This window comes from Panicum virgatum, chromosome 5N, assembly GCF_016808335.1.
Source record: "Panicum virgatum strain AP13 chromosome 5N, P.virgatum_v5, whole genome shotgun sequence".
NCBI lineage: Eukaryota > Viridiplantae > Streptophyta > Magnoliopsida > Poales > Poaceae > Panicum > Panicum virgatum.
The window spans coordinates 69,537,282-69,563,412 of record NC_053149.1 but is presented as its reverse complement, the minus strand read 5'-3'; the positions used below and the strand labels follow the sequence as shown (position 1 = coordinate 69,563,412).

The 26,131-nt window shown below is 47.0% G+C and overlaps 4 protein-coding genes and 1 non-coding gene across 7 annotated transcripts; 3 read left to right on the top strand and 2 right to left on the bottom strand.

Annotated features, from left to right (window-relative positions):
• The first annotated feature begins 377 nt into the window (after positions 1-377).
• On the top strand, positions 378-458 carry TRNAL-AAG. Its single transcript has one exon. It is a non-coding gene; the product is annotated as a tRNA-Leu (tRNA).
• Positions 459-2,647: 2,189 nt separating this feature from the next.
• On the top strand, positions 2,648-7,244 carry LOC120672427 (leucine-rich repeat receptor protein kinase HPCA1-like). Of its 2 annotated transcripts, none has more exons than XM_039952820.1 (9): positions 2,648-3,224; positions 3,519-3,646; positions 4,941-5,164; positions 5,265-5,446; positions 5,669-5,795; positions 5,879-5,950; positions 6,098-6,281; positions 6,425-6,545; positions 6,695-7,244. In XM_039952820.1, the coding sequence occupies exons 3-9, from the start codon at positions 5,017-5,019 to the stop codon at positions 6,956-6,958; spliced, it is 1,098 nt and encodes a 365-aa protein (XP_039808754.1). In that variant the 5' UTR covers positions 2,648-3,224; positions 3,519-3,646; positions 4,941-5,016; the 3' UTR covers positions 6,959-7,244. The 2 variants fall into 2 exon arrangements, with proteins under 2 accessions (XP_039808754.1, XP_039808753.1); XM_039952819.1 differs by having other exon boundaries at positions 2,648-3,366.
• Positions 7,245-7,329: 85 nt separating this feature from the next.
• On the bottom strand, positions 7,330-8,786 carry LOC120672428 (photosynthetic NDH subunit of subcomplex B 5, chloroplastic-like). The gene is made up of 5 exons (XM_039952821.1): positions 8,469-8,786; positions 8,326-8,380; positions 8,126-8,194; positions 7,976-8,034; positions 7,330-7,802 (listed from the first exon to the last, which is right to left on the bottom strand). Exons 1-5 carry the CDS (start codon positions 8,733-8,735, stop codon positions 7,566-7,568), a joined length of 687 nt encoding a protein of 228 aa, XP_039808755.1. The 5' UTR covers positions 8,736-8,786; the 3' UTR covers positions 7,330-7,565.
• A 437-nt stretch (positions 8,787-9,223) lies between these two features.
• Positions 9,224-14,915, bottom strand: LOC120672426. Its single transcript, XM_039952817.1, has 17 exons — positions 14,899-14,915; positions 13,090-13,427; positions 12,417-12,511; positions 12,184-12,297; positions 11,932-12,036; positions 11,769-11,840; positions 11,299-11,411; positions 11,080-11,211; positions 10,934-11,002; positions 10,726-10,813; positions 10,539-10,610; positions 10,352-10,452; positions 10,138-10,255; positions 9,946-10,005; positions 9,731-9,841; positions 9,511-9,628; positions 9,224-9,429 (listed from the first exon to the last, which is right to left on the bottom strand). Exons 2-16 carry the CDS (start codon positions 13,196-13,198, stop codon positions 9,530-9,532), a joined length of 1,458 nt encoding a protein of 485 aa, XP_039808751.1. The 5' UTR covers positions 13,199-13,427; positions 14,899-14,915; the 3' UTR covers positions 9,224-9,429; positions 9,511-9,529.
• Positions 14,916-16,891: 1,976 nt separating this feature from the next.
• On the top strand, positions 16,892-20,802 carry LOC120675200 (long chain base biosynthesis protein 2d). 2 transcript variants are annotated; one of them, XM_039956303.1, is made up of 12 exons: positions 16,897-17,242; positions 17,382-17,447; positions 18,058-18,146; positions 18,228-18,373; positions 18,477-18,601; positions 18,684-18,777; positions 18,860-19,023; positions 19,206-19,367; positions 19,463-19,589; positions 19,675-19,841; positions 20,006-20,113; positions 20,296-20,728. In XM_039956303.1, the coding sequence occupies exons 1-12, from the start codon at positions 17,117-17,119 to the stop codon at positions 20,389-20,391; spliced, it is 1,470 nt and encodes a 489-aa protein (XP_039812237.1). In that variant the 5' UTR covers positions 16,897-17,116; the 3' UTR covers positions 20,392-20,728. The 2 variants fall into 2 exon arrangements, with proteins under 2 accessions (XP_039812238.1, XP_039812237.1); XM_039956304.1 differs by lacking the exons at positions 18,477-18,601; positions 18,684-18,777 and having other exon boundaries at positions 16,892-17,242; positions 20,296-20,802.
• Positions 20,803-26,131: the final 5,329 nt, after the last annotated feature.

Here is a 26,131-nt window from a genome sequence, read left to right as displayed (position 1 = left end):
TCACGTAATATATTCCACATTCCGTGCGCTACCATTCAAGTAAATCATATTACTCTCCTTTTCACACGGGATCGAGTTGTAGGAGATTTCTATATATAATATATCCTGCACGGGTCATGAAAGGTATTACACCATTTTGCAGTTTTGGTGTTAGTGGTTGCGGCATCAACACAATCGATGGGTTATCTTGCTTCTTGATCTGGAAAATGATGGAGGTTTCGCTTCCCTCATCTCCATCAACCAGCCACCAGGGATTTCATCTCACTAGCATAGCATGGTGGCCCCACCATTGCCGTACCGTGGATGGCCTGCAAGACGTGTCATATAATGACCGTGGAATTATATTATTAACGTAACAGAATAATAGAAGGCATCAGGTTGAGATGGCCGAGTTGGTCTAAGGCGCCAGATTAAGGTTCTGGTCCGAAAGGGCGTGGGTTCAAATCCCACTCTCAACATCTACTTTTTTATTTTTCTCGTGGCTTTGATTTTTATTTTTTCCTTCCAGCTTATGCATGGAGATTTTTTCCTCGTGTCTACTAGTTTTCTACCACTATGATCATCACAATATCTGTTTATAATCCTATGTTCAGTTCAAACAGACCATTTGTAGCTCTGTTAAAGAACATGCAGCGCACATGTTTGAAGGTTATAAAAAAAAAGATCCACTATTCACAACTTCTTTTTTTTCGAAAGATCCGGACAGGTTCCGGCGTTAATTGATAAGAAGAGACACAACTTCTTTTACAATGTTTGGTTATTTTGTACTGCTGAAACACATTTGTTTCGCTTGTCCTCAAAAAATAAAAAAGACACATTTGTTTCTGGGGCCCCAACCCCAACCATGTTCGATGCCCTTTGCTAGAACAAAAGCCCGATGATTGATCATGGAATGAAACCCCACCCAGCCAGTGACGTAAAAAGGAGAAGGAAGCAACGTAAGCAAAGCCATGGATCCATCACTAAAGGATGGATCTAGACATCCGAATTCTTAGAACAAATTTGATATTTTAAAATAAATATGCTTAAAATTATATGCTAATCTTTTTTTATATTATCAAGCGTATTATTACACATAAGAATAAAATTTTGTATAAATTTTTTTATGTATTATTTGCTCCCTACAATTAAAAAGGTGAAAAAAGATCCGAATCCGTATCCGATCCGCATTCGAATTTTTATATCTATTATTTGAGAATATATATGATAAATTTGAGGTTTAGTTTTTATGAATCTTTACAAAATCAATGTTAAATACAAGACTATAAATTTACATAGTAAACTCTATATCTTATTTTTCCATAATCGAAGAAAAATAACCAAAAATCTAACATTCGAATAAACATCCGAATCCATCCTCCAACATCCCAATCATTAGCGTCACGGCCGGGATCAACCTTGTACTAGACCACTCGCCGATTACTTTATCTTGTGACCTGCCGGCCACTCATTCATGCGTGGCGGAATCATACCTCCTGATGGATGCCAGGTCAGGTACTCTGCCTATTAATCGAGCCCCGCCGGCGCAACGAAGACCCAGCAGCAGAGCGTGTCTCAGCAAACGGCGGAGCGCGGCTCACGTGTCAGCGCCGGCGACGAGGCAGCAGCCGGGGCAGCCAGATGGACGCCGCGACCGGCCGGCGGTAGCGAGGAGATAAGCTGCAGCCTCCCGCTGGAGGAGGCATCGTCATCGTCAAAGGTCAAGGCGTCCAGGCCATCACAGCTGTGCTGCACTCATCAGCGTCTGCAGTCGCCGCTGCTGGTGCGGTCATGCAGGATCGCGGATATGTTTTCCATGTCGCTGACGTGTCTGAAGAAGCTGCAGGAGAGGGAGCACGCGTCCCGGACACCCAGCGAAGGCGGCCCAAACCATTGCCGTCAGCAACTGACCAACCACCCCCAACAATGAGTCAAAGACCTCAAGGCTAGTGAGATGTGGATACAAGTGTGTCATTGTTCTCGGAGATGAAAAGAACGAAATAAACATCACATCAGGCTGTCAGACAGTCTATTAATCATCGCCCTATCGAGTGAGCCAGAAACTTCAGAGGACCAAACAAAACAAACACAGTAGCTTTCTGATCCTGAGTTCCTGACGGGATGCGAAAAATCATTATTGCTGCTCAATCTCATCCTTCAGGTAGCAGCATCTTCCATTCCATTTCTCATTACTGTGGCGCTGGTGACTGATGATTCAGTAAACACAGAAACAGAATCGAAGATTGTCTTGTGCTCATCAATCGTAAGAGGAACAGGGCCGGTAACTGACGCTTGCCACTTTTCTCAAGGAAACGCTTTCCACTTTAACAATGGCGTTTTGGAGTCAGCAAGCAGGACGGCAGGAGCTGGTAACGGATGCAAGCAGTAGCAGGCCAAGCGAGGTAACGCGTGCAGATGCAGGAGAATGATGCACAGCTCACGGCCTCTCTGTACTCTGTAGGGCTCGCCTCTTCCTTGGACGCTAGCTTGTCTATGCATGCTGGAAGAACAATTGTAGAAACGATACAATGACGATTAATCTGATTAAATTCTTCGAAACCATACGCTAATCTGGGACTAGCAGACAATCCTCTGCCACTTCACAGCCCCATCATAAAGTGAAAAAATCCAACACCAGCAGGTGAAAAAAATCCAACACCAGCAAGCACAGCAGCTCCTGCCTGTGTCTGTCTGTCTGTCTGTCTGTCTTCCAGCTCGCTGAGCCCCCATCATCTTCTTCTCTCCCCCGGCAATCATTAGCTTCGCTCCCCTCCGCCCGTCCCCATTTTTCAATCCCACCTGTTTCACTATTCAATTCCTTTGTTTTTGTTGCTCGCTTTGATCGAACGGTCATGCATTGCGGCAAAGATAGATTCATGAATGTAGGTGAAAGGGAAGAATCGAAGAACTAATAAGAAAAAGGGTAAAAAGGGGAAATCTGCTGCGTCGGCGCAGTGTCGCTATCCCAACGAATTGTCGCCTCTGGTTCAATCATTGGGAGATCCATCCAGTTCGAGTTCTGGGGTTACACAAGCTCACACTCAAGGATGCAGCGCAAAGGCGCCGGATAAAGCTGGGGATTTTCTTGGCTGTTTTGTTTTCACCTGCAACGGCCGCGCCAAGGCCGCGTTTTTTAGCATCCTCCGCTCCGCTTTCCTTTGATGCCTACAGCTCAACCCGGCCAGTTTGTATATATACAGGCATGTTTGTTTGCTGCTGGTTTACAATTCCAATCCGCCCCACCGGTGAGTGTATTCTTCTTCACTTTTCTTGTGGGCGCTCCCCTGCCCCCATTCCTCCCTCCCCAAAACCTCCCAGCTCATCTCGCCCACAATCACACGCCAGTACAGCGATAGACCCACCTGAGGAGAGTAGGAGGACGCAGAGGTTTCTTGCCTGCTTGCTGCGTCTCACACTTTCCCCCTTTTTCCATGGATTCTCTCTAGCTTTGGAGACCTATGCACACTAGATATTTCCTCCGTAATTTGCCTTATTTTTGCATTTCTTGATTAGCTCGATTTATTTTCTTGTGGTGACAGGAGGAAGAAGACGAGCAGAGTCAAGAATCGGTGGGATCAAGTTTTGCTGTCTGCAGAATGGATTCAGCATTTGATGCTACTGCCGCGCTTGGACGGAAATGATGCCAGGAGGCCTGGGCAATCTGCAGGTATGGTGCAGCCTTCAATTAAAATTTGCAATTTAGCATACGAGGGTGGAATCGCTGTATTTTTGGGATAGAGTTTGAAACATGTGGATTTTTTTAGTTACCTTAATTTGTGCTTTGCTCAGTAGTGATGATTTTTTTTGTTGATCATAAGGAAAATCAGCAGTCCTTGTTGATGAATACTTCAAACGGTTTCTGTTACTGAGTTCAGAATTCAGATAGCAGCCAATGCTACATTGTTCGATTTATAAATGACATCAACCAAACATGTATGTGCACAGCTTCAAGAAGCATGCAGTTCAAGCAAGAATGCATTCATGTTTTGATGTACACTGTAGCTTAATCATATTTGTTTGAGTAGTAAGAGCATACTTACAAGTGCAGAATGTCATAGCAAAAGATGTTTTGTTGCACATTTTGGAGTCACTGTCTGTAACTTGTCATTTTAGTTACGGTGACAATTTCTTCTGGTCCGTTTATGGTGCAAAAAAATTGAATGATGGTCTGCAATCATTATACCAGGAAAAGAAAGGAAAAAAAGTTCAAAGCTCAAGCCGTGTCACCACATAATGTCCAATTGTGGATATCCGACAGTTCCCTGTTTTCTGTTTGATAAAATAATTGCCTATTCTGTCAAGTTTAAGCGTTACTAGTTGATTCGTTCGTACCACTCATGTCATGGTCAAAATGTGCTTTCCTAATTTTGCCACTGCACGTTGCCACATAATGTCCAATTTCAGATATCCGACAAATCCCTGTTTTCCCGTTTGATAATATAATCATCTTTTTCGCCAAATTTATGCGTTACTAGTAGCGTCATGTGTGCCGCCATTGTCATGTGCGTTCCTAATATTGCCACTGCACGTTGCCACATAATATCCAATTCTTGATATCTGACAGTTCCATTTTTTCTGTTTGATAATATATTAGTCTTATTCTCTAGATTTATACGTTACTAGTAGCTTCATCTGTACCGCTAACACCACGATTAAAGTGTGCTTCCCTCTGCACGGCGACAAATCTGAGAGACAGACATGTCATACTGAGACAAAATTAAAGTTGACGAGAAAGTGATGCATTTGCCGATTTAACTTTATCCATGGTTTCTGGGTCAATACATTACTAGTGATTTAACTTTATCTATTGATCAATCAATCTATGCGGCACACTTGCATTTGTCAATTCACTTTCTGAATTAGTCTGTAGTTCACAGGTTGGCATAACCAGCAATCAGCACATTCATGTTCTTATGAATTCAAAATATAAACTCAGACAAATTTTATGTACTACTCTTTAGGTTTTAAATCTGCAGACTTCATCACTGTGGCTACAAAAATTATTGCCATATCCTGAGAGAGGATATCCCATACTAGATGTCAAGACTTCTTGCAGCAGCTCTAGGTGCTGTAGGAGGCTTGATAGTACTAGGTATTGTCATAGTTGCAATTGTACTTTGCCTGCGGCATCGCAGAAGAACTTCAGACTCTTCAGAAAGTAGTTCATCAGGTCAAGCTCTACCAGGTACTGCTTAAGTTACTTCTCATAAGACCTTAAAACTTCAAATAATTCATCGAAAGATCCGATTTTTCTTTAAGTAACAGCTTCTCCTTCCATCTATCAGAGTCACAGGGAGCAAGATGTCTGACTTTGGAGGAACTAAATTTGGCTACAAGGAATTTTAGCAATGCGAATTTTATTGGACAGGGAATGGTTGGAGAGGTATACAAGGGTTTGCTCCAGGATGGCACAATTATAGCTGTTAAAAGACGGCATTCTCCTCCTAGCCAAGAATTCGTTCAAGAGGTAATATAATTTTACTTATCCAAATGTTCTCTTCAGTAATTTCTGGTCCTGAATTTGTCAAATGTACTGTGTATCAACACTATTCTTTCCCTCCTGAAGGAAAGATCCTGTCTTCTAGCAAAGGGTTAAGCCTTACTTTCTTATATAATTTAAAATTTAACACAACTTGCTCCACACCCTAGATTGTTTCAAGCTCAAGCATCAGTGCTGTTTTCTTCTCAGGTTAATTACCTATCATCTCTCCAGCATCGGAACCTTGTAAAACTTTTGGGGTACTGCCAGGAGAATGGCATGCAGATGCTTGTTTATGAATATATCCCCAATGGCAGCGTCTCAACACATTTGCATGGTAATTTTCATTGTATTTTCTATTATATTACTCTAATGTATGATAATGGTGTCGTTGGTAATTCTTCTGCTGTCCTTTCGTAGGTAACAGCCATGCTCCAGGTGTGAGGCTAGAATTCAAGCATAGACTTTCTATTGCTCATGGAACTGCTAAAGGTAAGTCTAACATATAAACCAACTGTACACTTTCCCTTATTGTTCGAAATATAATCTAGAAGCTCATAACTTCATATCCATTAAGACTCATTCTCTGTATGAATGATATTCTGGCAACTACATCAATAATCTTTTCTTGTTACTCAGGCCTGAGCCACCTGCATTCTCTGAACCCCCCTGCGATCCATATGAACTTCAAAACTTCTAATGTACTTGTGGATGAGGATTTCGTACCAAAAGTTGCGGATACTGGGATTCCAGGCTTGCTTGATCGACTTGGTGTTACAGGACTGTCTTCCAGAACACCTAATGATCCTTTTGTTGATCCTCGGTAACAAAGGCACACATATTCGTTGTAATTCTTAAACTCATTGATCACATCAGATGGATACAAATCATCTGCTTTCAATGTGTTGTGTCCACTAGTACCAATTCATTACTTGAGTTTGATGGAACTTCCTGTTGCATGATCAGAATGAGGGAATCCATGAACTTGAACTTTTCCATACAAAGGGATGTCTACAGTTTTGGTGTGTTCCTTGTCGAGTTGGTTAGCGGACGGAGAGCTGTGTCTGATCAACGCATCATTCAATGGGTAACTTCCAACACTGCTGATGCTTTGTCCATCTCTTTTGTTTGAATAATACACCAAATTTTCCCTTTCTCTAGTGACATCTTTAACTCTTCTCTTAATTATCATACCTGCACTAAAGTACCGTACATTTTTTATATGTGGATATGCAGGTGCAGAACTTCCAGGAATCAAGTGATATCTCTGCAATTGCAGACAACAGAATGACCAGTGGTTTCACCTCAGAAAGCATGAAAGAATTGCTGCGCTTGACATCATGGTGCGTGAACCCAAAGAGCGAGCAGCGTCCAACGATGAGCTTGGTGGAGGCTGAAATACACCGGATTCACGAGCAGGAGATCAGCTCGACGACAGTCATGGCAGGACGTACCCCAACTGTGACTCTTGGCAGTCAGCTCTTCAGAACATCAAGGTGAAGATCGGAATGCCTAGCATCTTGTAGCAAAACTAGTTCTCATCAACGCAGTAGATTAGCATTGTTCTCTTCCAAAAGATTTCTCGTCTTCATAGCGAAATCTCGAGTAAGCTGCATCCCAAGTGTACAAAAAAGGAACAGCTGCGAGGCTTACCCTTCTTTTTGGATTTTCTTACCCTGGTGTGTTTTTTTGTTCTTCCTTTTATTCTGAAAAGATTTCAAGGAAAAATGGCATTTCGTGTTTGTTGGATACTCCTATATAACAAGATTGTGTGGGTGGTGCCAAACCAGAAGCTCTAAATGTTTGGTGAATCAGTCCTGCTTCTGTTTTCTCAAAACATTGGAGAAAACATGAAGAAACCATGCAGGAAGTCGAAGCAACAGCTGCTCGCTATTCTGCAGAGCATGTTCTGCAAGACGCCTGACATACATGCATTATGTGAGGAGATAAAAACAGATTTTCAGGTCCTCCTTTTGTTCCAGGGCTGAGAACCTCAGTCATGAAGATACACACATTGTTATTCTTTCATTCAAGAGCTTTTTCCTAGCAGCTATGCTATGATTGATTTGCTTTGCATGGAAAGGCATGTGCCTGCCACACATGACGATCAGGTTGATTTGACAATGTCTTCCCTGGTGTTGACGGTGAAGTCCCAGAGCTCGCCGTACTTCTCGTTGAAGTCCCAGATGTCCATGGAGTTGTAGTCGGCGATGAGCTTGTCGCGAGCCGTCCTCTCCATCATGTAGATCTCCGGCTCGAAGTTGTGCGGCTTGTCCGGCTTCTGCATCTCGATGATGCAGAACACGATGATCCAGAGACCTGCCCCGATGTAGAGGTACTCCCCCTATTAGTAGCACAAGCAGGCACATCTCCAGTCAGTAATTATTACATAAAGTAGGGTGAAAAGTTAGGCATCTGGAACCCAGGAATTTCACATGAAGCAATTCAATTCACACAGAAAACTGGAAAAGATTTCGCGTGCTCTATCAGGGCACAGTAGAAGTATTCAGTCCATACCGGTACATTGAAAGCCATGCCAAGGATGATTGCAGGAGGAAATGCCCAGGAGATGAGTGCTGCAAAGAGATTGCCATTTATGCTGATGAGCAAAGGTTTTTTCACTGCCACTGAAGGAGAAAGATCTGAGGGGCTAAAAGAGTACAGTACCTTGAAAGCCCTGAGGAGGCTCAGCTTCTTGGTACCATTCGGAGACATCCTCCCAGAATCCCTTCTTGTCTTCAGAAAGTGCATCGGCATCGCAGTTGTTTGCAGGGTTTTGTTTCACCACATCACATAACAATCAGTGTTCCTTCTTGCAAGGATACCAGTACAGGGATAAAATGACAAGGAAGGTTTTAGGATAAGACCATGGCCTTCATGATAGGTGTGGTGTCCATCGTACACTCCGAACTCAAAGTCCTCCTGCAGCACTCAGATCATTGTCCAGTGTTATCCATGAACGTAACGAACGCTATCCTAAAGCAAATGAATTGAGAGAGAAGGAACGGACCGGGCTGATACCGGGGGTGCGCCACCGGTCGATGGGGTCCTCGTTCAGGTCCGGCTCGATCTCCGACAGCCCCCCGGGCCCGGCCTTCGCCACCACCGCGCTGCCCCTGCCGTTGCTTTGCCGGCGGCGGCCGTGCAGCAGCTGCTGTGGCTGTGGCTGCGCTACCTTTATCCTCAGCTGCTTCACTGCGCCATGGGGACGGCGAGCACCAGCTGCTGCGGATGGTGACGCGGAGATGCTGCCGGACACCACGTTGCTGCTGCTCATTATCTCACTCCAAGCGATGAGCTTGGCTCTCTGCTCTCTGTTCCACACCACTGGACCGACCCTGCACTTATAGCTCGCTGCAAAGAGACAAAAACACACTGGATAATGCTATTGGACATGTAGCGTCCAGGAATTTTGCTGCCTTTTCCTTATCCATTTTTCAAGTCTGGAAATAATTCAGGGATCGAATTAATAGTAATCGACTCACAAGAACTCAATATGATGCTGGTGCTCTGGTTAATCTGTGATTAACCTACAATTTGTTTGCATCCTAGCATCCTAAATTTTCACGGAATGCGGAGCTTGCCGTTCACAGGTAAGGAAACAGCAATACAAATCAAGCTGCCAATGTCAGTGGCTCAGTGTGCACACTGCAGAATGCAGTGAACCATCAGCATTACCTGCACTGTGATCAGCTCCCATGAACATTAATGCTCAGTTCACAACATTATTTACCGCCCTTGTACCATGTGTTGGAGAAATTTGCGTTAGCAGAACAATTATTTTCTTTATTAGTTATGGAACACCCAACAGTCTCGTTTGCTATAAAAACAATGCTACATGCTTACAACACACTTCAGACATTCCGCAATACAGCAGATCCTACAAAAAGAAAAAAAAAACAATTTCCCGTAACTTCTCACTGGAGAACTATCCTGCCATTCTGGAGATGGCCAGAATGTATTTACCCCACCTGATATGCAAGAGTTTAGTATTAGGCCTTCCTGGAGTACCATAAAAGTTGTAATGAGGCAAGAATTTACAACAGGATTACCTTGTTCAAATCAAGCTCGCTAGCTTTGCCTTGCTTTCATAACCAGCTCTTCCGTGGTAGCACCGATGATCTCATTGGCACGCTTTAGAGGAACACAACAAATTCTTCCAATAGAATCCTGGATGGAAAGCAGACTTCATTATTAGGGTGGGTAGGGAGTAGAGAAACCACCCACATGCTTTGAAAAGTGGAAATAAGAGAAAAAGATGTGAGAACTCACTCTTGTAATGATACCAAGCCTCTCCAGCTTTTGAACAGCATCCATCACCTCAAAATTGCATTGCAAGCCAAACTCTTCCTGGATTAACTCCTCACATTGCAAGTCAAGATCCTTGCACATTGAGAACACACAAATATTTAATTTTAATTATTCTTCCACAAGAGCAAGTGCAGGAATAAAGTATAAATTTTAAAAGGGAAGAACAATATATATACATCACTGATAGCCTTTCCATTTTCCATCAAAATATAGTAGGCTATTATGACCTCCTTGACCTGAACATTTGAAACCACAAGGATGGAAGTGAATTGTTAGCAATGCTTCAAATTACAATGTCTGAACTAACGCTTGTCTCTTTTTGGGGGGTTGGTTCTCAAGAGAATACATTGTGTAGAGTCTAAACCTACCTCCTGTTGAATTACATCATCGCAGAGGTGCAGTAGTGTGCCTTTCCCACTATCTAGCTGTTTATCATACATGGATTGAGTGATTAGGTTTTGGTAGGTTGCCATGTTCTGTTGAAACCTGCATAAAAAATTCCACCATTTTCCATTGTCTTTGTAATAAAAATTACTGATAGAACGAGCATAATAAAAAAAACAAATCAACCAAGATACTCACGAGAAATAGATCTTTGCACAATATCCAGCCAGAGCAGAAAGGATGGCGATTACAACCCAGAAATCAGCTTTAGGCATTTCGAGTGAACTGATGAGTGTAACCTATGTGTTGTGACATAAGTAAATTAGAAGGTGGAGTTACTGCAATTCAAAAACGAAACGAATGAAATCGATTTCAGTCCACTTACGAGTCCAATGACAACAGAAACAATAAATTGAACCCAGTCCATTGGTGTGAGGCTTGGGTTTTTCTTCTCAGGCTGCCATGAGTACAAATTTTTCTTCAGCTTAAATCCAGTTAAAGAAATAAATATGAATGTGAAAAGGCAACTTTTTTTTGGAACCCAATGTGAAAAGGCAACTCCCAGTGCTAACCAGAACCAACTCCATATCTGCCATTGGAATATTTTTGAAGTGTTTGACATGAATTGCTCTATCATCCTGGCCCTTTGGACTTCTCCTCCTGAAGGAGTACATAAAAAATCAGTTCACGCTGTAATTCAAAAAAATCATACAAAGAACCATTTCAGAAACAGGACAAGAAAGTTTTATCTGCAGCTTCCAATCGTTTTATAACTTTTACCTGTACAAGACAATCACCTCTTCAAAAGTAGGCTCTTGAATTGTAACCTTGCCAATTAAATTTCGCAAGCTGCAAAGTGGAAACTGTGAGACCATGAGAGAAAGCGATAAAGATTGTGACAGCATAACATGTCAAAGAGAGCAAACCTCAACTCCATTGTTTCAAGCCGTATACGTTCAACATATAAATCCTTGTCTACTTCACTTGCTAGATCATCATTCTTCTTGGAATCCATCTTTTGTTTACCATTTTTCTTTCTTGAAAAGAGCTTTTGCAATCTGAAATTCCAGGATGGAAAAAAGGTAACCTTTTCGATGAGCAAGATAAAACACACAGGGCATTAAAATGTGAAGAAGATAACATACCTCATCTTCTCAAGGAACCTTCGCCATGCACGAGCTATGATCATGTCCACTTTCTCCATGAAGAAAAAGTTGCTAGTGCGGTCCAATCCAATGCCCCTACGAAATATAACATACTGGCAAATAAAAGGATTATGTTAGCTAAACAAGTTGTTGTTCATGAACATATATGAGTAATACTAAACAACAGGTCAATGGCACTAGGAGAGAAGAGGTCTGGACTCTGAAGAGGTACACTAAAAAGATAATTATACAATATATAACACATGAAATTTTAAGAAGGATTAGCTGATTGCTAAATTTGAGTTCCCAATTTTGCATCTTTGCCTACTTGGCTGGTCACAAAAAAATAGAAATTATTGCTTATGAAATAACATTGACCTGATGTAAAAAAGAACAATTTATTAAATGAATTTAGTTAGGGTTTCATGATAAAAGAGAAATCCATCTATGTCGCATATAAAAAACATCACCTTATCAGAGAAGTCAGGTAGGTTTTCATGACGGTGCTCCTTAAAATACTTCGACAAAAGCTTGTTATCTAACTGTACAATCAAACAATAAAATTGGAATTTCACACCGGAATTTAGTGAAATTTAGATAAAGAGACATAGTTTGCAGGAAAAGCACAATAACCTTTGATTCATCAACTTTAATGGGAAGATTCAACAGATATTGTCCAGAATGAGCAAGTTCAACCTCATCATCATTTACTATGTTAAAATTGCTTTTTTCCATCACCTGCACTTCAAATAAAGACATTTCAAAGAGCACATTTACAGAACATGTTTCGATTCATCGCAACACTAAGAAACTGCTCCACGCCTCCGTCCTTCACTTGGAGACTAAACCTATAAATTGTTATTTCTCCCTGAATAGGCCCTTTACCTGAAAGAAATAGGAGAGGAAGTTCTGCTCAAGCATGTCAATTTCCTCAGGTGAGAAGTTCTGCTGCTGCAGTTTTTTAGCACCATGCACAGGATCGAAGAGAGCGAACAGTTCCTGCAAGAGTACCAGCCTGAATAGATCAAATATCATTTAAACACTGAAGACCCTAGAGATGGTTGCATCAATTCAAACCAACAAATGCTGCATATGTATAATTAATAAACTTTCCTCACCATCATATCATCAAACTGGAGATGGTACCAAGCCCTTATGGTGTATTCAACCCTCTTGCAGAGTTTCAAGAATTCGTCTCTGTCAGATTGATGTTCTTGAAGAAATACACAATAGTGTTAATTGTGTTGCATGGTCTTGTATCCAAAGCAACATATTTGCTCAGCTTGTTGAAAACAAGACAAGGAAACATTTTTTCCACCATGGGCAGAGCCCGAATTTCATTAGCAGAGAGTAACGAAATTACAAAGTAGCAAAGTTGAGCCGCGCAGTGTTTGAGAAGGAAATATTTAAAGAAACATATTTGATGGCCACATGACAAGGAGCGCGCAGCCAAAGGCACTAGTGATCTGGTCTGAATAATGTATTGCAGTCGCAATGCCTACACAACTTCTCTATACAGGTTCCACTTTACATGATCCAGGAAAATCAATCAAAGCAAGATTCTAGCATCTCCCTCGAAAGAGACAAGAATATCGCAAGATAACAACTTGGCAGTAGAAATAGGATAATCACGATACCGTAGCATCCCTTTAAACGCTCAATAGAGCCCAACCATCCCTAGCTCGACCGACCAAGAAACGCTCATCGCCTATGGTGTGCCGAACCTTTATCTAATAATGGTGTGCCTGAACGGAACAGACAAAAGTAGAGGAATAGACAGGGAGGAGATACCAATGAGGTATGCGAGCTTCATGATGAGCTTGGGCTTCATGATGGGGATCACGGACTCCCGCTCCAGCCGCACCACATCCTTCTCCTTCCCGGCCTTTGCCTTCGCCATTGCCTCTTCCTACCTATCCACCGTGGTCCGATACCCCGGGTTCCTTCCGCTCCTTCAACTCCTCAAGATCCCTTCTTGAAGACGCGGAGGAGAAAATGCAGTTTGGAACGGTAGACGAGGGGTGAGGATTGCAGGCGCGCAATTGATTAATTGCTCTGCCGCGGATGAGCTGGGAAGGAAGTGGAAACGCACAACGGTTACAGATCCACACTGTGTTTGCATCGTCTTCCTCTGTGTTTTTACATTTTTACCATTATAACCGTTATAACGAATTGTACTCATCAGATTATCACTATTATGATATCACCTACATCTATACCATAAGAGAGAAGTTTGACAGGATATGGCAGCCACGAGACCGGTCCACGCTGGCGCTGAGTCAGCAGGCACCGACGCCGTTCGGCCCGTTACTGCGCGCTGGGCCCGGTAGCGCCGCCCCCCGTCCGCGCCCTCCCCGCCGGCGTAGCAGGCCCACGACGCGCCGCACGCCGCTGCTCCCGGCTGGCCCAGCTCGCCCCCGACGCGCCGCCCTCCTGCTCCCAACCGGCCGGCGCGCCGCACGCACCAGGGCCCCGACGCGCCGCCCCTCTGCTCCCGGCCGGCCAACGCGCCGCACGCAGTAGGGCCCCGACGCGGCGCCCCCAGCCTGCACACCCCACCTGCCACCGATGCGCCGCACGGCTCTGCTCCAAGGTGATGCTCTCCGTGGATCTCGTGGCCCGCGGCCGCGGCAGGGATAACGACGCCGCCAGCAGGGACAAGGACAAGGACAAGGGCGGACGTCAGCATGTCGGGCGCGTGCTCCACGTCCGGCGGCTGCGCTGGAAGTTCCGCGGCAGCGAGCGGGTCGACCTCGGCGGCGGCGACGGCGTCCAGGTCTCCTGGGACCTCCACAACTGGCTCTCCCCCCGCGGACGCCTCGGCGCACGCCCACGCCCACGCCTTCCGGTTCGACCTCGCCAGCGGCGGCGGCGGCGACGAGGAGCGCGACGCCGATTTGGGGCAGGACCCCTCCCCCGACAAGGCCGCGAGGCGGAACACGGGCGTCTGGGGAGGGTACCTCGTGCGGTGGGGCAGCGGGAGTGGAGCGAGGCGGGCAACAACGGGGAGCGGAGGAAGGGGCGAGCGCGGAGGCTCGCCAAGGAGAGCTCGTCTTCGTCGGCGTCCGTGGTGTCCTCGACGGCGTCGTGGGCCAGCGGCTCCACGGTGATGGACTGGGCCAACCCCGAGGAGGCCGAGATGCAGCGCGGCGACGGGTTCTCGCTGCTGATCTACGCCTGGAAGAGCTAACACCACCGCCGCCGGCGCGCGCGGCATGGCTCGGATCGGCGCATTCGTCATCCGCCAACGACAGCTGCCCCAGCATCTTGTTTTGTGCCCGTATTGTGTATCTCATGTGTCACATACTACCTGCTGAAAAAGCGAATCTAATCTAGTAGTATCAATCAATTAGTTGTCGCCGCAGCGTATCGGGGACCAGCGTGCAACCGGGCCCAGCGTGCAGTAACGGGGCCGAACGGCGTCGGTGCCTGTTGACTCAGCGCCAGCGTGGACCGGTCTCGTGGCTGCCACATCCTCAAATGTGGTAAATTTGTAAGTCAAACTTCTCTCTTATGGTATAGATGTAGGTGGCATCGTAATAGTGATAATCTGATGAGTGCAATTCGTTATAATGGTAAAAATGTAAAAACCCCGTCTTCCTCCAGCCGGCGGTACGACGAAAGCAAGCTCAAATAGTAGTACGCCTGCCCACCAAGAAAGCGTATTTTAGCGTCTTCAAAACCTTGGCTCGTTGCCTGTTGAAGTAGTAGAACAAGAAGAGAAGCATAGTTGGGCCGAGCTCCTGGAAACTGACTGTGGGCCAGATGGCCTTGTACTATGTATATGGGCTAAAAATGAACCGCATCAGAAATGTGCAACTCTCCCCTCCCCTTTTCATTTTTGATATTCTCTCTCCGGAATACACAAAGCATGTGCAGTATTGCAACCTTCGCGTTTAACCATAGTTGTGGCGACCTGACAGAGCAATAGTGTTTGCTAGTTGGTTTCTACCATCATGCCAGAAAAATATTGTAATTTGATCAAAGAAACACTGCACGCATTGCGAATTGGAGTGGCGTGGTTTATTTTGAGCCGTTTTCAGCTCAAAATCTGGTGGATCAAGCTGAGGCCATCCTCAATAACACGAGCATATGATTTTTTAGGTCAATTTTCACTCTTGTGTCCTGTTGTTTTCTTCTGAAAAGTCAGGCGATGTAGTTAACCGCTCTTTTAAGGAAGCTGGACTTTTCTTGAAGTCGCCATTGCAATCAGAAGACTAACGTTGCTAAAAAAAAAGAGAGAAGAAGAGTAACGTTGCTGTCATTTGTCAATGCAGATGCTTCACTTCGAGGAGGCAACACTGCCCACGGTTCCGGAAAATGTCTGAACCAGAATGGAACATAAACATTTTCCACAAAGAGCAGCTGGACCATTTTGTCGCCATGCTGTGAAGGCCAATCTCTGTATGATCAGATCAGATGCTACCGTTCTTGACTTTGAACGGAGATCTTCATAGCCAATCGAATTCCAATCCTGACCGAGTCACTGCAAGAACTGTAACGGCCAATCTCAATAAGAGTGTCATGATTATTAAATTTGCTGATATGACATGAGGCTGTTCGGTTGGTAGAATGAATAGTGATCGGCTGGTAGAATAAATAGTATTATGTGAGAGTAAATAAGCCGAAATAAGCCGAGACAAGCCGTGACAAGATCAGCCGAACAGCCCCATAAGAGAGAAAAAACAGTGTCATGAGATATGAGATGAATGTCATCACCATGACACTCCTCCAGCTCGGTTACCTAGTTCACAGTCAAGGTAATCGTGCGATGACACTCCCACCCACTGAGACTTATCTAAATAACTCAGTCCTATGTTCACATCACTCTTCTGTCATGAGTCAATGCCATATTTTCTCCCGAATTTGTTTTTTTTTTGTGAATATACATTTTGGTCCCAAGGAAAATAATATAAATTTTGCGTTCGCATGCTATTTGACTATTTTCGAGCCGGAATTAATAACTTGAGATCAGGGTGTACTGTGTTTCTTAAAGAAAAAAACTTGAGATCAAAGGAGAAATAAATAAAAAGAAAAGAAAAAGATGAACAGGGGTTGATTCGAATGCGAGCGTAGCTGATCCGGCGATGCGGTGCTCCGCCAGTGAGGGCACCGCGGCGGCGAGGCATCCCTGATCCGGTGATCCCTCTTCGTCGTCCTCGGCGTCGCCGTCGTCCACGTCCAAATCCACGACCGCTGCCCTTGGCCGTGTTTGGATGAAACCATCAAAACTTTTGCAAAAAAGACAAATGCATGCATGAAGTACTAAACGAAATTTATTTGCAAAACCTTTTTAGGAATGGGTGTAACTTTTCGAGACGAATCTAATGAGTCAAGTTTCATCATTATTGGCTACAGTGATGCTACAGTAACCGCGCTCAGTCATCCTCTAACCATGCGGTCAAAGACCTCATTAGCTAGAGCAACTGCTACAGTACCACAGTTGTGGAGGTAATTTTGTAATTAGACTTTATTTAATACCACTAATTAGTAGTCAAAGCATCGTTTCTCTCTCATCAAAACTTTTCCGCCCTTCATCCAAACACGGCCCTTGATCCCGATCAGCGCCTCGGATTCGTTACTAGACCTAGTACACTAATTTGATTTATTTAACTAATAATCGGCCGCCACCTGCTCTCCTCTCTCTCGTCGCCATTAACGACCGCTTCCACTCCCCCCGCTCCCTTCCTCGCCCGCCCGCCCGCCACCGCGTGGATTCGCGGCTACAAATCCCGCCCCGCCGCCGGGGCATCCGCATCCGCCACCGCCCACCTCCGTTTGCTGCTCGCGCTGTCCACGGCCGAGGGGAGGGGGAACGATGGTGCGGCTCCCGTACGTGACCGCGCTCACCACGCTCTTCAGCTACGGCCTCCTCTTCGCCTTCGGCCAGCTCCGCGACTTCTTCCGCAGGATCCTCGACGCCCGCAAGCCCAGCAACCTCAAGGTGCGCTGCCCTCGCCCTCGCTCTTGCCTGCCCCAGGCTCCGCGCCGGTGGACGGCCGCGCGGGGAGCTACGCTTCGGATTCGTCCCGTTCGCTGCTCCGTCTCGCGGCGGCCGTGTCTTACTGCTAATTTCGTCGCAGGGTTACGCGCCGATTTGCTTGGGCCTCGAGGATTTCTACACGCGCCGTCTCTATCTCCGCATCCAGGTGAGGCGATTGTCACGGTTTCCATAACAATAATCGTTCCCCCCACCGCTGGCTGCAATGCTCACGGGCATGGGAGCATCTAACGCCACGGTGGCTCAATTATTTCTTAATGTTGTTGCTGATGCATTCCTTTCTGATTAGACCGACCAAGCAATAGATAACAAGTATTTTGACTCCCTTGGTAGATAGATTACTGCTGCCAGTGAAACTTGTATAGATTGTTATTACTGATAGTCTGTCTGATAAACCTTTGTTGAAGAGCTCCAAGCTCAGAAACTATTGAACTGGAACTTTAAAGCGAAATAAGTTGAAGAGCCAGAGAAAGTGAAGGTCCTCTTTTCAATTGATGGGTGGTGGCTGAATGAACTGAAACGTACTGCCTCATTTTGCGTGCTATTCCAAATTTCCAATACTCCAATCACAGAGTTTTCATTAGCAGAAACTAACCTTTCGTACGAGTAGGTGCGTATGAACAATATACAGTATATATCACTTCTTTTATATAAAATCTTACTCTTTTTTATGTCCGGGATCCAAGGGATCACACTTCACCATTCACCTACTAGAACAACATACTCTTGCTGACTTCTAGTCTCAATTGTCATGGCAGGACTGCTTCGGCCGGCCAATTGCCAGTGCACCAGATGCTTGGTTTGATGTGGTTGAGCGTTACTCAAATGACTGCAACAAGACACTCCAGTATGTTACTTACATTCCATCCCATTCACATGTTGTCTTGGCATGGGTGTCAACATCTGATTCAGTGTATCTTTGATGCAGTCGTACCGCAAAAACATCCAAATGCCTTAATTTGGGTTCCTACAACTACCTTGGTTTTGCTGCGGCTGATGAGTACTGCACCCCTCGTGTTATTGAGTCACTGAAGAAGTACTCTGCAAGCACGTGTAGTGTTCGAGTTGATGGAGGTTGGTCGTTATGTTTATCAAACTATTCCATAGTTTGCCTTGGTTGGGAGCATTAAATAATATATAAAAATTGTAAGCTTATTTGATGATTATACAACATTAGGTAACACTAAGTTGCACACTGAGCTTGAAGAACTGGTTGCGAGATTTGTTGGCAAGCCTGCAGCAATTATTTTTGGCATGGGCTATGTGACAAACTCTGCTATCATTCCTGCTCTAATTGGGAAGGTTCGTTGCGAAGATATACTCATGCTCTCTCAGTTATGTTCCTTTTTATGGGCTGCAGCTAAGACTACTGTAATAATTGCAGGGAGGCCTGATAATAAGTGATTCATTGAACCATAATTCTATAGTCAATGGAGCTAGGGGTTCAGGGGCCACCGTTCGTGTTTTTCAACATAACAGTAAACAACTAGCAGTTGCATCATAAGTACTGGGACCCATTGCTCACTGTAAAGTTTAATGCTTTCCGTATTTCTCTACCAGATCCTGCTCATTTGGAAGAGGTATTGAGAGAGCAGATCGCGGGAGGGCAGCCTCGTACACACAGACCATGGAAGAAGATCATTGTGATTGTTGAGGGAATCTATAGCATGGAGGGGGAGCTATGCAAACTCCCAGAGGTTATTTCTGTATGCAAGAAATACAAGGTTCGAGGATTTTGCTTTGTATTAGGATACTTGTGCATCTTGGTAATGGCGACAAATAATTTCCTGCGTATTGGATGTGAGCTAGCATGCGACTACTCTCATAGCTATCACTAGAGCTTTACTAGTGATTTATACCGGCAATGTTGTACTGGGTAGACTAAAGTACTTTCGCATCTGAACAGGCTTACACATATTTAGACGAGGCACACAGTATTGGAGCAGTTGGAAAAACCGGGAGAGGTGTATGCGAGCTACTGGGAGTGGATCCAGCTGATGTTGACATTATGATGGGTACATTTACGAAATCATTTGGATCATGCGGAGGTTACATAGCAGCATCAAAGGTACGAAGTATATAGTCCAGTAGCTGTTCATGACTGAACAAACTTTGAATTTGACAAATCTGACCCACTAAACGTTCTCTATATATTCTTTTCAGGAGATTATTCATCATCTAAAGCATACATGCCCAGCTCACATTTATGCAACATCAATGTCACCTCCAGCGGTCCAGCAAGTCATTTCAGCTATAAAGGTTATCTTGGGAGAAGATGGAACTAACAGAGGTATATCATAGATAATATCAACATTCTGACATCTTAGTGGTTTATCTCCTGTCTGGAAGTCCTAATGTATTAAGTGTTCTAATAGGGGCCAAGAAACTTGCTCAGATTCGAGAGAACAGCAACTTCTTCAGGTCAGAGCTTCAGAAAATGGGTTTTGAAGTTCTTGGGGATAATGACTCACCTGTCATGCCTATCATGCTTTACAATCCTGCTAAAATTCCTGCATTTTCAAGGGAGTGCCTGAGGCAAAATGTGAGTACACGACATCTGTTAGACACCTAGTATACGATGTTGACAGTTCTTATGACACTGTCTCAAAGCAATTCATCTCTTATGTTTGAACTAGTTACAGAGATTTTTTCCCATATGAAAGGTTTTTTTATTGTTTACTAATATGACCTACTCCATATTGCTAGGTTGCTGTTGTTACTGTTGCATTTCCTGCCACACCACTTCTACTTGCGAGAGCTAGGATATGTATCTCAGCTTCCCACTCCAGGGAAGATCTCATTAAAGGATTAGAGGTAAAGCACCCTATCCTATCTGTTTTACTAACTTGATGGTGGTTGGTGCAAAAATGGTGCTTTAGTTGCAAACCATGATTGTTGATCCTACTTTTTTTTGTTGTATCGATCAGGCCATGTATTCTGTTGTTGTACTGATTGCTATGCAAGTTACAGAACTAAATTTCATCCCAATTTGTCAGGTGATCAGCAAAGTTGGTGATCTCGTGGGTATCAAATACTTCCCAGTTGAGCAAGAAAAGACTGTGGTTGTTGAGAAACTGAAGAAGATCCAATGAACAGTGCCAGGTGCAAACAATCTTCTGCTACAGTGCTAGTTTACTGGGCCAATCCTGGTGTGCACCCGTATGCCTTTGTTTGGCCCCTCCGTGGTCTGTGCACCTCTGGGTCCTTTTTTCTTGCCCTTTTGTTTCTGAAGAAATTTTAAATGATTTTGTACAGTATGTATCATCCACCGTAGTTCGGCACATAACACACAGATAGACATTGTTTTATCAAATTTAGAAAAATCAAGTTTTCGGGCTCTGAAACCTTGAGGGGTGAGACTATGAGTGAAACCATGTAGCTATATGCAGTTTTATTATTGATAAATTCAGTTTGTTTTGAATTGAATAACGATGGCTCCAAGTTTGTGTAACCAAGTAATAAACCCAGAGTACAGAAATGCAAAAGCAGCAGAGTTGAATCTGAATCTTTTCGTGAGTGTCTAGTGTTGATTCATTTGGGTGAAGGATCTCACCAGAGTCCCATAAGGTGCAGTTATTCAGTTGCTTCACTGCAACTGCAAGGGACATGGAGATGGTGATAGAGGTTCTGACTTGGTGATCAATGGACGCTAACCTTTTGGCAGTAACTATTACGAGATGGGCCTTGGGCCCTTGGCTGAATGTGAATGTGAAAGTGCTGATATTCTCTAGCAGGAGTGCCGGGACAGGATACGTGGGCCAAACCAGTCACTGAAGAGTTACTATCAGCTGGAGAGAGAAGTTGCTGTGACAATGGTGCTAGGAGTGCACAAGGCATGAGAGTGAATTGAACTGGAGCAGCACGGTTTTCCTGGTTTAATGTGCTTCTGTTTGTCTTGTTATGTCTTGGTTGGTAGCATTATGATCAGAAAAAAAGGAGAGATGTGGTGTGTGAGTGTGAAGCTGAAGCATGTCTAGGGGCCAGAGCATGAGCTGAGAGGCTTGTATGGTCATGCCTGTTATGATGCAAAATGCCTGATGCAGTGTACTGCTCCTGCTTTGCATGCACAAAAGGGCCTCGATATCTCTCTGTCTAGTCAAACAGCAGCCTGCAGCAGTAGTGCAGTACAAAACTATATAGTCCTGGTATTATATAAATATGCTGGTGGATGGATTCAGAACTTTGCCTTGACGGGGATGAGTGAGATGTCTGTGATGTGGTTCTTTTCATAAAGGAAGCTTGCTAGGTGGATTCTCTCTTGGGTCATTGGATGCATCAAGGATTCAGAGTTTCAGACTACATATGTTTCTGTAGCTAGCTGTACTATATATAGCTAGGCAATGGAAAAAGACTCAATCCAGGAGCGACACTGTAGCAGAAGAACAGTGGCAAGTGCTATGATCTTTGATGTGAAGCAGCAGACAGCTTCTCCTACCTATCTGGTGCATGCAGAAGCAGAGAAGCATCAAGAGCGGCCAAACTTCAGATTGGTTTGGATTGGATTGGATTGGATTGAGTTGGGCCTATTGTTTAGGGTTTGGAATAAGCAATTTGAGCAAAGCTTGAGCAGATTTCTGTTGGACCTCACAGGTGAGTCCCTGGCCATCTGAATTCCTTTTGTTGTTGCTGATTACATACTAGTAATTTCATTTCTTGGCTGTGTTTAGATCCCCGGAAAAGTGGGAGAAAAAGTCACATCGGACACTGTAGCACTTTTTGTTTGTTTGTGGTAAATATTGTCCTACCATGACCTAACTAGGCTCAAAAGATTCGTCTCGCAACATACATTGTCGGTACCCCAGGACTGGGGTACCCCCTCTTGCTGTGACTAGGCAAGAGCCTTAGTAGTCATCCTTGACTACAACCAAACAGCCGGACCCCTGCAGTCCGAAGTCCTGTCCTCCCGACAAAGGTCCGGACCTGTTCCGCGGCCGGGGAAGGTCTGGGAACGCCACGTGTCCCAGGAAAAACAGGCGCTCAAGCGCAAGCAGCCAGGGCTCCGGACCTCCCAAGGAATCCAGACCCCCGCGGGGTCCCGGACCCCTCATAGGGTCCTGGATAGCAACCGGACCCCTCTCGAAGGGAAAGTTTGGACGCCCCGCCTCAGGGCGGTCCGGGGCCGACACGTGTATGAAGTCCTTGGTCTCCATATTGAGGTCCACCTACCTTCGCATTCATTGCAGTAGGTGGACATCCACTTTGATATAGTGGAAGCCGAGGCGTTTGACTGACCAGGGGGCACTATTGATCGCGTATTACCAAGGCAGTGGAGCCGATGGCGCCGCCCATGCCGCGTCTGCCAGTCTGCCGTAACAGTCGGATACGACGGCTCGGCTTCACCCATTATGACGCTACATAATAGCCTCAGCAGGCCACGCCGCAAGCTACGCTACTCCAACGGGCACCTAGCTGACGGAACAAGAGAAGACCCCTGTGACAGGAGAGCAGCAGTACGCATATCGAAGGAAAGATTCGCTACCACTGTAGCCGCATTCACGTTGGGCCCACCTGTCGGGGCATCGACGTCCTATGTATCCGCTCCCCCTTGATCTATAAAAGGAGGGAGCGCCGCTAGAAAACCTCAGGCTGGGCAAGAGCCAAGGCCAGCAGAGGATAGGTTCATTCACACAACCAAGACAATACATCTCCCAGTGGACGTAGGGTATTACGCTCCGGCGGCCCGAACCACTCTAAATCGAGTGTTCTTGAGTCCTTGTCTCAGCGAAGATCCAGCCCCATCGCCTAGTACTTCCCCGAGTACTCCCTCACTGGGAATAGGCGGGTGCGCTCCGCCACCCGGCTGTGGGTACCCCTAAAAATCCCCACAACATTTTGGCGCCGTCCGTGGGGAGGACAGGCGTTGGCTGGATCTTCAGGCCTCTAGGCTGTGTTCTCCCTCTGCAACGGCGAACTTGAAGATGAAGGAAGGCACACTCACTCCGCATGCTATGGCACCGGCACTCCGACGCCCTCGGTGCGGCGGCGCACGGCAGCGGCGCCTGCTGTGTGTCGCCACCGCGACACCTCAGAGCCGGCGTAGCAGCGCACAGCGGAGGCGCCGCTGCGCGCCGCTGCTCCTACGTCGACTCAAGGTTTTCTCTCAAGCAACGGCCACGCCTCCTCAGCGGTGGCATGGTGTCGGCTCAAGGCTTTCTCTCAACATGGAGCCTGGAGCCGACGGCCATCCCGGAGGAAGTTGACCGTGTCGTCCCGCCGTCTCCAGCGCCGGAGATCCACCTCAGCGTTGCTCGGTGCTGCTGCAGACAGGACCCCGCCTCCTCGTGCGGGGGCCCCTGGCGCTAGCACCAAGGACAAGCCGGCGAACGACCGCACTTCTCCACGCGTCGCACCGGTCCATCTGCTGCGCAAGGGCTCTGGTTTCCATCGGCAACGGCGACGGCAGGGGGAGGGGGCCTCTTCCATTCAAAGCCAAAGAATTTGTCTCATGCCATGTAAGCATGTGACAGCTCTTAGGCAAGGAGGGGTCCCCCGAGCTCCCGAGGTGATGCTGGATGATGCGGTTCAGGCACGTTCAGGGCGCCTTCACCTCCGAAGAAGAACACGCTGTATAGCATGCAGCCGTAGGTTACTCCTAAGAAAGGAATGAGAGATTTTCTCCTTTGTAATAGCGTGGTGTCTACGTGTGTGTCCAGAGCGGTCAAGGTCCGACCTTGTAAACCCGACCTCTGGCCCTATCACACAAACAGGCAAAAGCGGTCCGGAGCGGTGGAGGTCCGTCCTCGTAATCCCGACCTCCGATGTATACCGTGACAACCACAATAATAAAGGAGATTTTCCTCCTCAGTTTTGCCTAGGCTCCACCCTGATTACATTTATTCGCCTTGGTTTAACTATTCTTTTCTCTTGACCGGAGTTTCCCTTATTGCTAACAATCCAAGTTAAGTTGCTGGCTTGTGGTCAGGTAAAGACACCCCTTCTAGCTGGAAGGCGGTCCGGACCCCTAAGGACCTGCTCTGGAGAAGTGGTATTTGTATCCTGGGGTAGAGAAGCTCCGCGTGGCTTAGCCTGGTAATGTACCCTAAGTTTACGTACTTCACTACCCTGTTACAAGTACTCTAGTATCCAGGACTGCTGACTTTAGAGGTCCCGGGCTCTCTTCTAGTATAAGGCTTGGTTTCTTTGCACCTTACTATGAGGTCCGGTAACATGCTTCATCGGATTGTCAGCCACGGTCGTTCCAAGTCCACTCCGGTGGCCCGCTCCGGCGGAGACCGCTCGCCACGGTCGTTCCAAGTCCACTCCGGTGGCCCGCTCCGGCGGAGACCGCTCGCCACGGTCGCTCCAAGTCCACTCCGGTGGCCCGCTCCGGCGGAGACCGCTCGCCACGGTCGTTCCAAGTCCACTCCGGTGGCCCGCTCCGGCGGAGACCGCTCGCCACGGTCGCTCCAAGTCCACTCCGGTGGCCCGCTCCGGCGGAGACCGCTCGCCACGGTCGCTCCAAGTCCACTCCGGTGGCCCGCTCCGGCGGAGACCGCTCGCCACGGTCGCTCCAAGTCCACTCCGGTGGCCCGCTCCGGCGGAGACCGCTCGCCACGGTCGCTCCAAGTCCACTCCGGTGGCCCGCTCCGGCGGAGACCGCTCGCCACGGTCGCTCCAAGTCCACTCCGGTGGCCCGCTCCGGCGGAGACCGCTCGCCACGGTCGCTCCAAGTCCACTCCGGTGGCCCGCTCCGGCGGAGACCGCTCGCCACGGTCGCTCCAAGTCCACTCCGGTGGCCCGCTCCGGCGGAGACCGCTCGCCCCGGTCGCTCCAAGTCCACTCCGGTGGCCCGCTCCGGCGGAGACGGTCGACAAAAGCCGGGTCCGGGAAGTAGTGCTACCCCCTGAGCGATCCGAAGTCCGTGTAGCCGCTTAGCTTGGTTCTGTACCCTAAGCCTACACCTTCGTCGCCCCGTGGAGAGCACTCTAGTACCTAAACCAGGCAACAATCATACCGGCCTCAGGGGTCCGGGATGCCCACTCTCTCCAAGAGCACACCAACGCAATCAAGTTGCGTCGGAACACATCACGGTGGTGGCCCCACCCGCGGGTTCATACCTCTCCCGAGGTGGGCCCGGGGGCCACTGTCGGTACCCCAGGACTGGGGTACCCCCTCTTGCTGTGACTAGGCAAGAGCCTTAGTAGTCATCCTTGACTACAACCAAACAGCCGGACCCCTGCAGTCCGAAGTCCTGTCCTCCCGACAAAGGTCCGGACCTGTTCCGCGGCCGGGGAAGGTCTGGGAACGCCACGTGTCCCAGGAAAAACAGGCGCTCAAGCGCAAGCAGCCAGGGCTCCGGACCTCCCAAGGAATCCAGACCCCCGCGGGGTCCCGGACCCCTCATAGGGTCCTGGATAGCAACCGGACCCCTCTCGAAGGGAAAGTTTGGACGCCCCGCCTCAGGGCGGTCCGGGGCCGACACGTGTATGAAGTCCTTGGTCTCCATATTGAGGTCCACCTACCTTCGCATTCATTGCAGTAGGTGGACATCCACTTTGATATAGTGGAAGCCGAGGCGTTTGACTGACCAGGGGGCACTATTGATCGCGTATTACCAAGGCAGTGGAGCCGATGGCGCCGCCCATGCCGCGTCTGCCAGTCTGCCGTAACAGTCGGATACGACGGCTCGGCTTCACCCATTATGACGCTACATAATAGCCTCAGCAGGCCACGCCGCAAGCTACGCTACTCCAACGGGCACCTAGCTGACGGAACAAGAGAAGACCCCTGTGACAGGAGAGCAGCAGTACGCATATCGAAGGAAAGATTCGCTACCACTGTAGCCGCATTCACGTTGGGCCCACCTGTCGGGGCATCGACGTCCTATGTATC

Excerpts from the sequence above, each read along its gene's own strand:
- LOC120672427 (XM_039952820.1), top strand. The coding sequence starts at position 5,017 with ATGTCAAGACTTCTTGCAGCAGCTCTAGGTGCTGTAGGAGGCTTGATA. Across the intron at positions 5,165-5,264 it reads ATCAGGTCAAGCTCTACCAG|AGTCACAGGGAGCAAGATGT; the intron begins GTACTGCTTAAG and ends TCCATCTATCAG. Across the intron at positions 6,546-6,694 it reads ATCAACGCATCATTCAATGG|GTGCAGAACTTCCAGGAATC; the intron begins GTAACTTCCAAC and ends GTGGATATGCAG.
- LOC120672428 (XM_039952821.1), bottom strand. The coding sequence starts at position 8,735 with ATGAGCAGCAGCAACGTGGTGTCCGGCAGCATCTCCGCGTCACCATCC. Across the intron at positions 8,195-8,325 it reads CACCTATCATGAAGGCCATG|ACAAGAAGGGATTCTGGGAG; the intron begins GTCTTATCCTAA and ends CACTTTCTGAAG. Across the intron at positions 7,803-7,975 it reads GCATGGCTTTCAATGTACCG|GGGGAGTACCTCTACATCGG; the intron begins GTATGGACTGAA and ends TGCTACTAATAG.
- LOC120672426 (XM_039952817.1), bottom strand. The coding sequence starts at position 13,198 with ATGGCGAAGGCAAAGGCCGGGAAGGAGAAGGATGTGGTGCGGCTGGAG. Across the intron at positions 10,256-10,351 it reads TGTGCAAAGATCTATTTCTC|GTTTCAACAGAACATGGCAA; the intron begins GTGAGTATCTTG and ends TTTTTTATGCAG. Across the intron at positions 9,629-9,730 it reads GGCTTGGTATCATTACAAGA|GATTCTATTGGAAGAATTTG; the intron begins GTGAGTTCTCAC and ends CTTTCCATCCAG.
- LOC120675200 (XM_039956303.1), top strand. The coding sequence starts at position 17,117 with ATGGTGCGGCTCCCGTACGTGACCGCGCTCACCACGCTCTTCAGCTAC. Across the intron at positions 17,448-18,057 it reads GTCTCTATCTCCGCATCCAG|GACTGCTTCGGCCGGCCAAT; the intron begins GTGAGGCGATTG and ends TTGTCATGGCAG. Across the intron at positions 19,024-19,205 it reads CTGTATGCAAGAAATACAAG|GCTTACACATATTTAGACGA; the intron begins GTTCGAGGATTT and ends GCATCTGAACAG.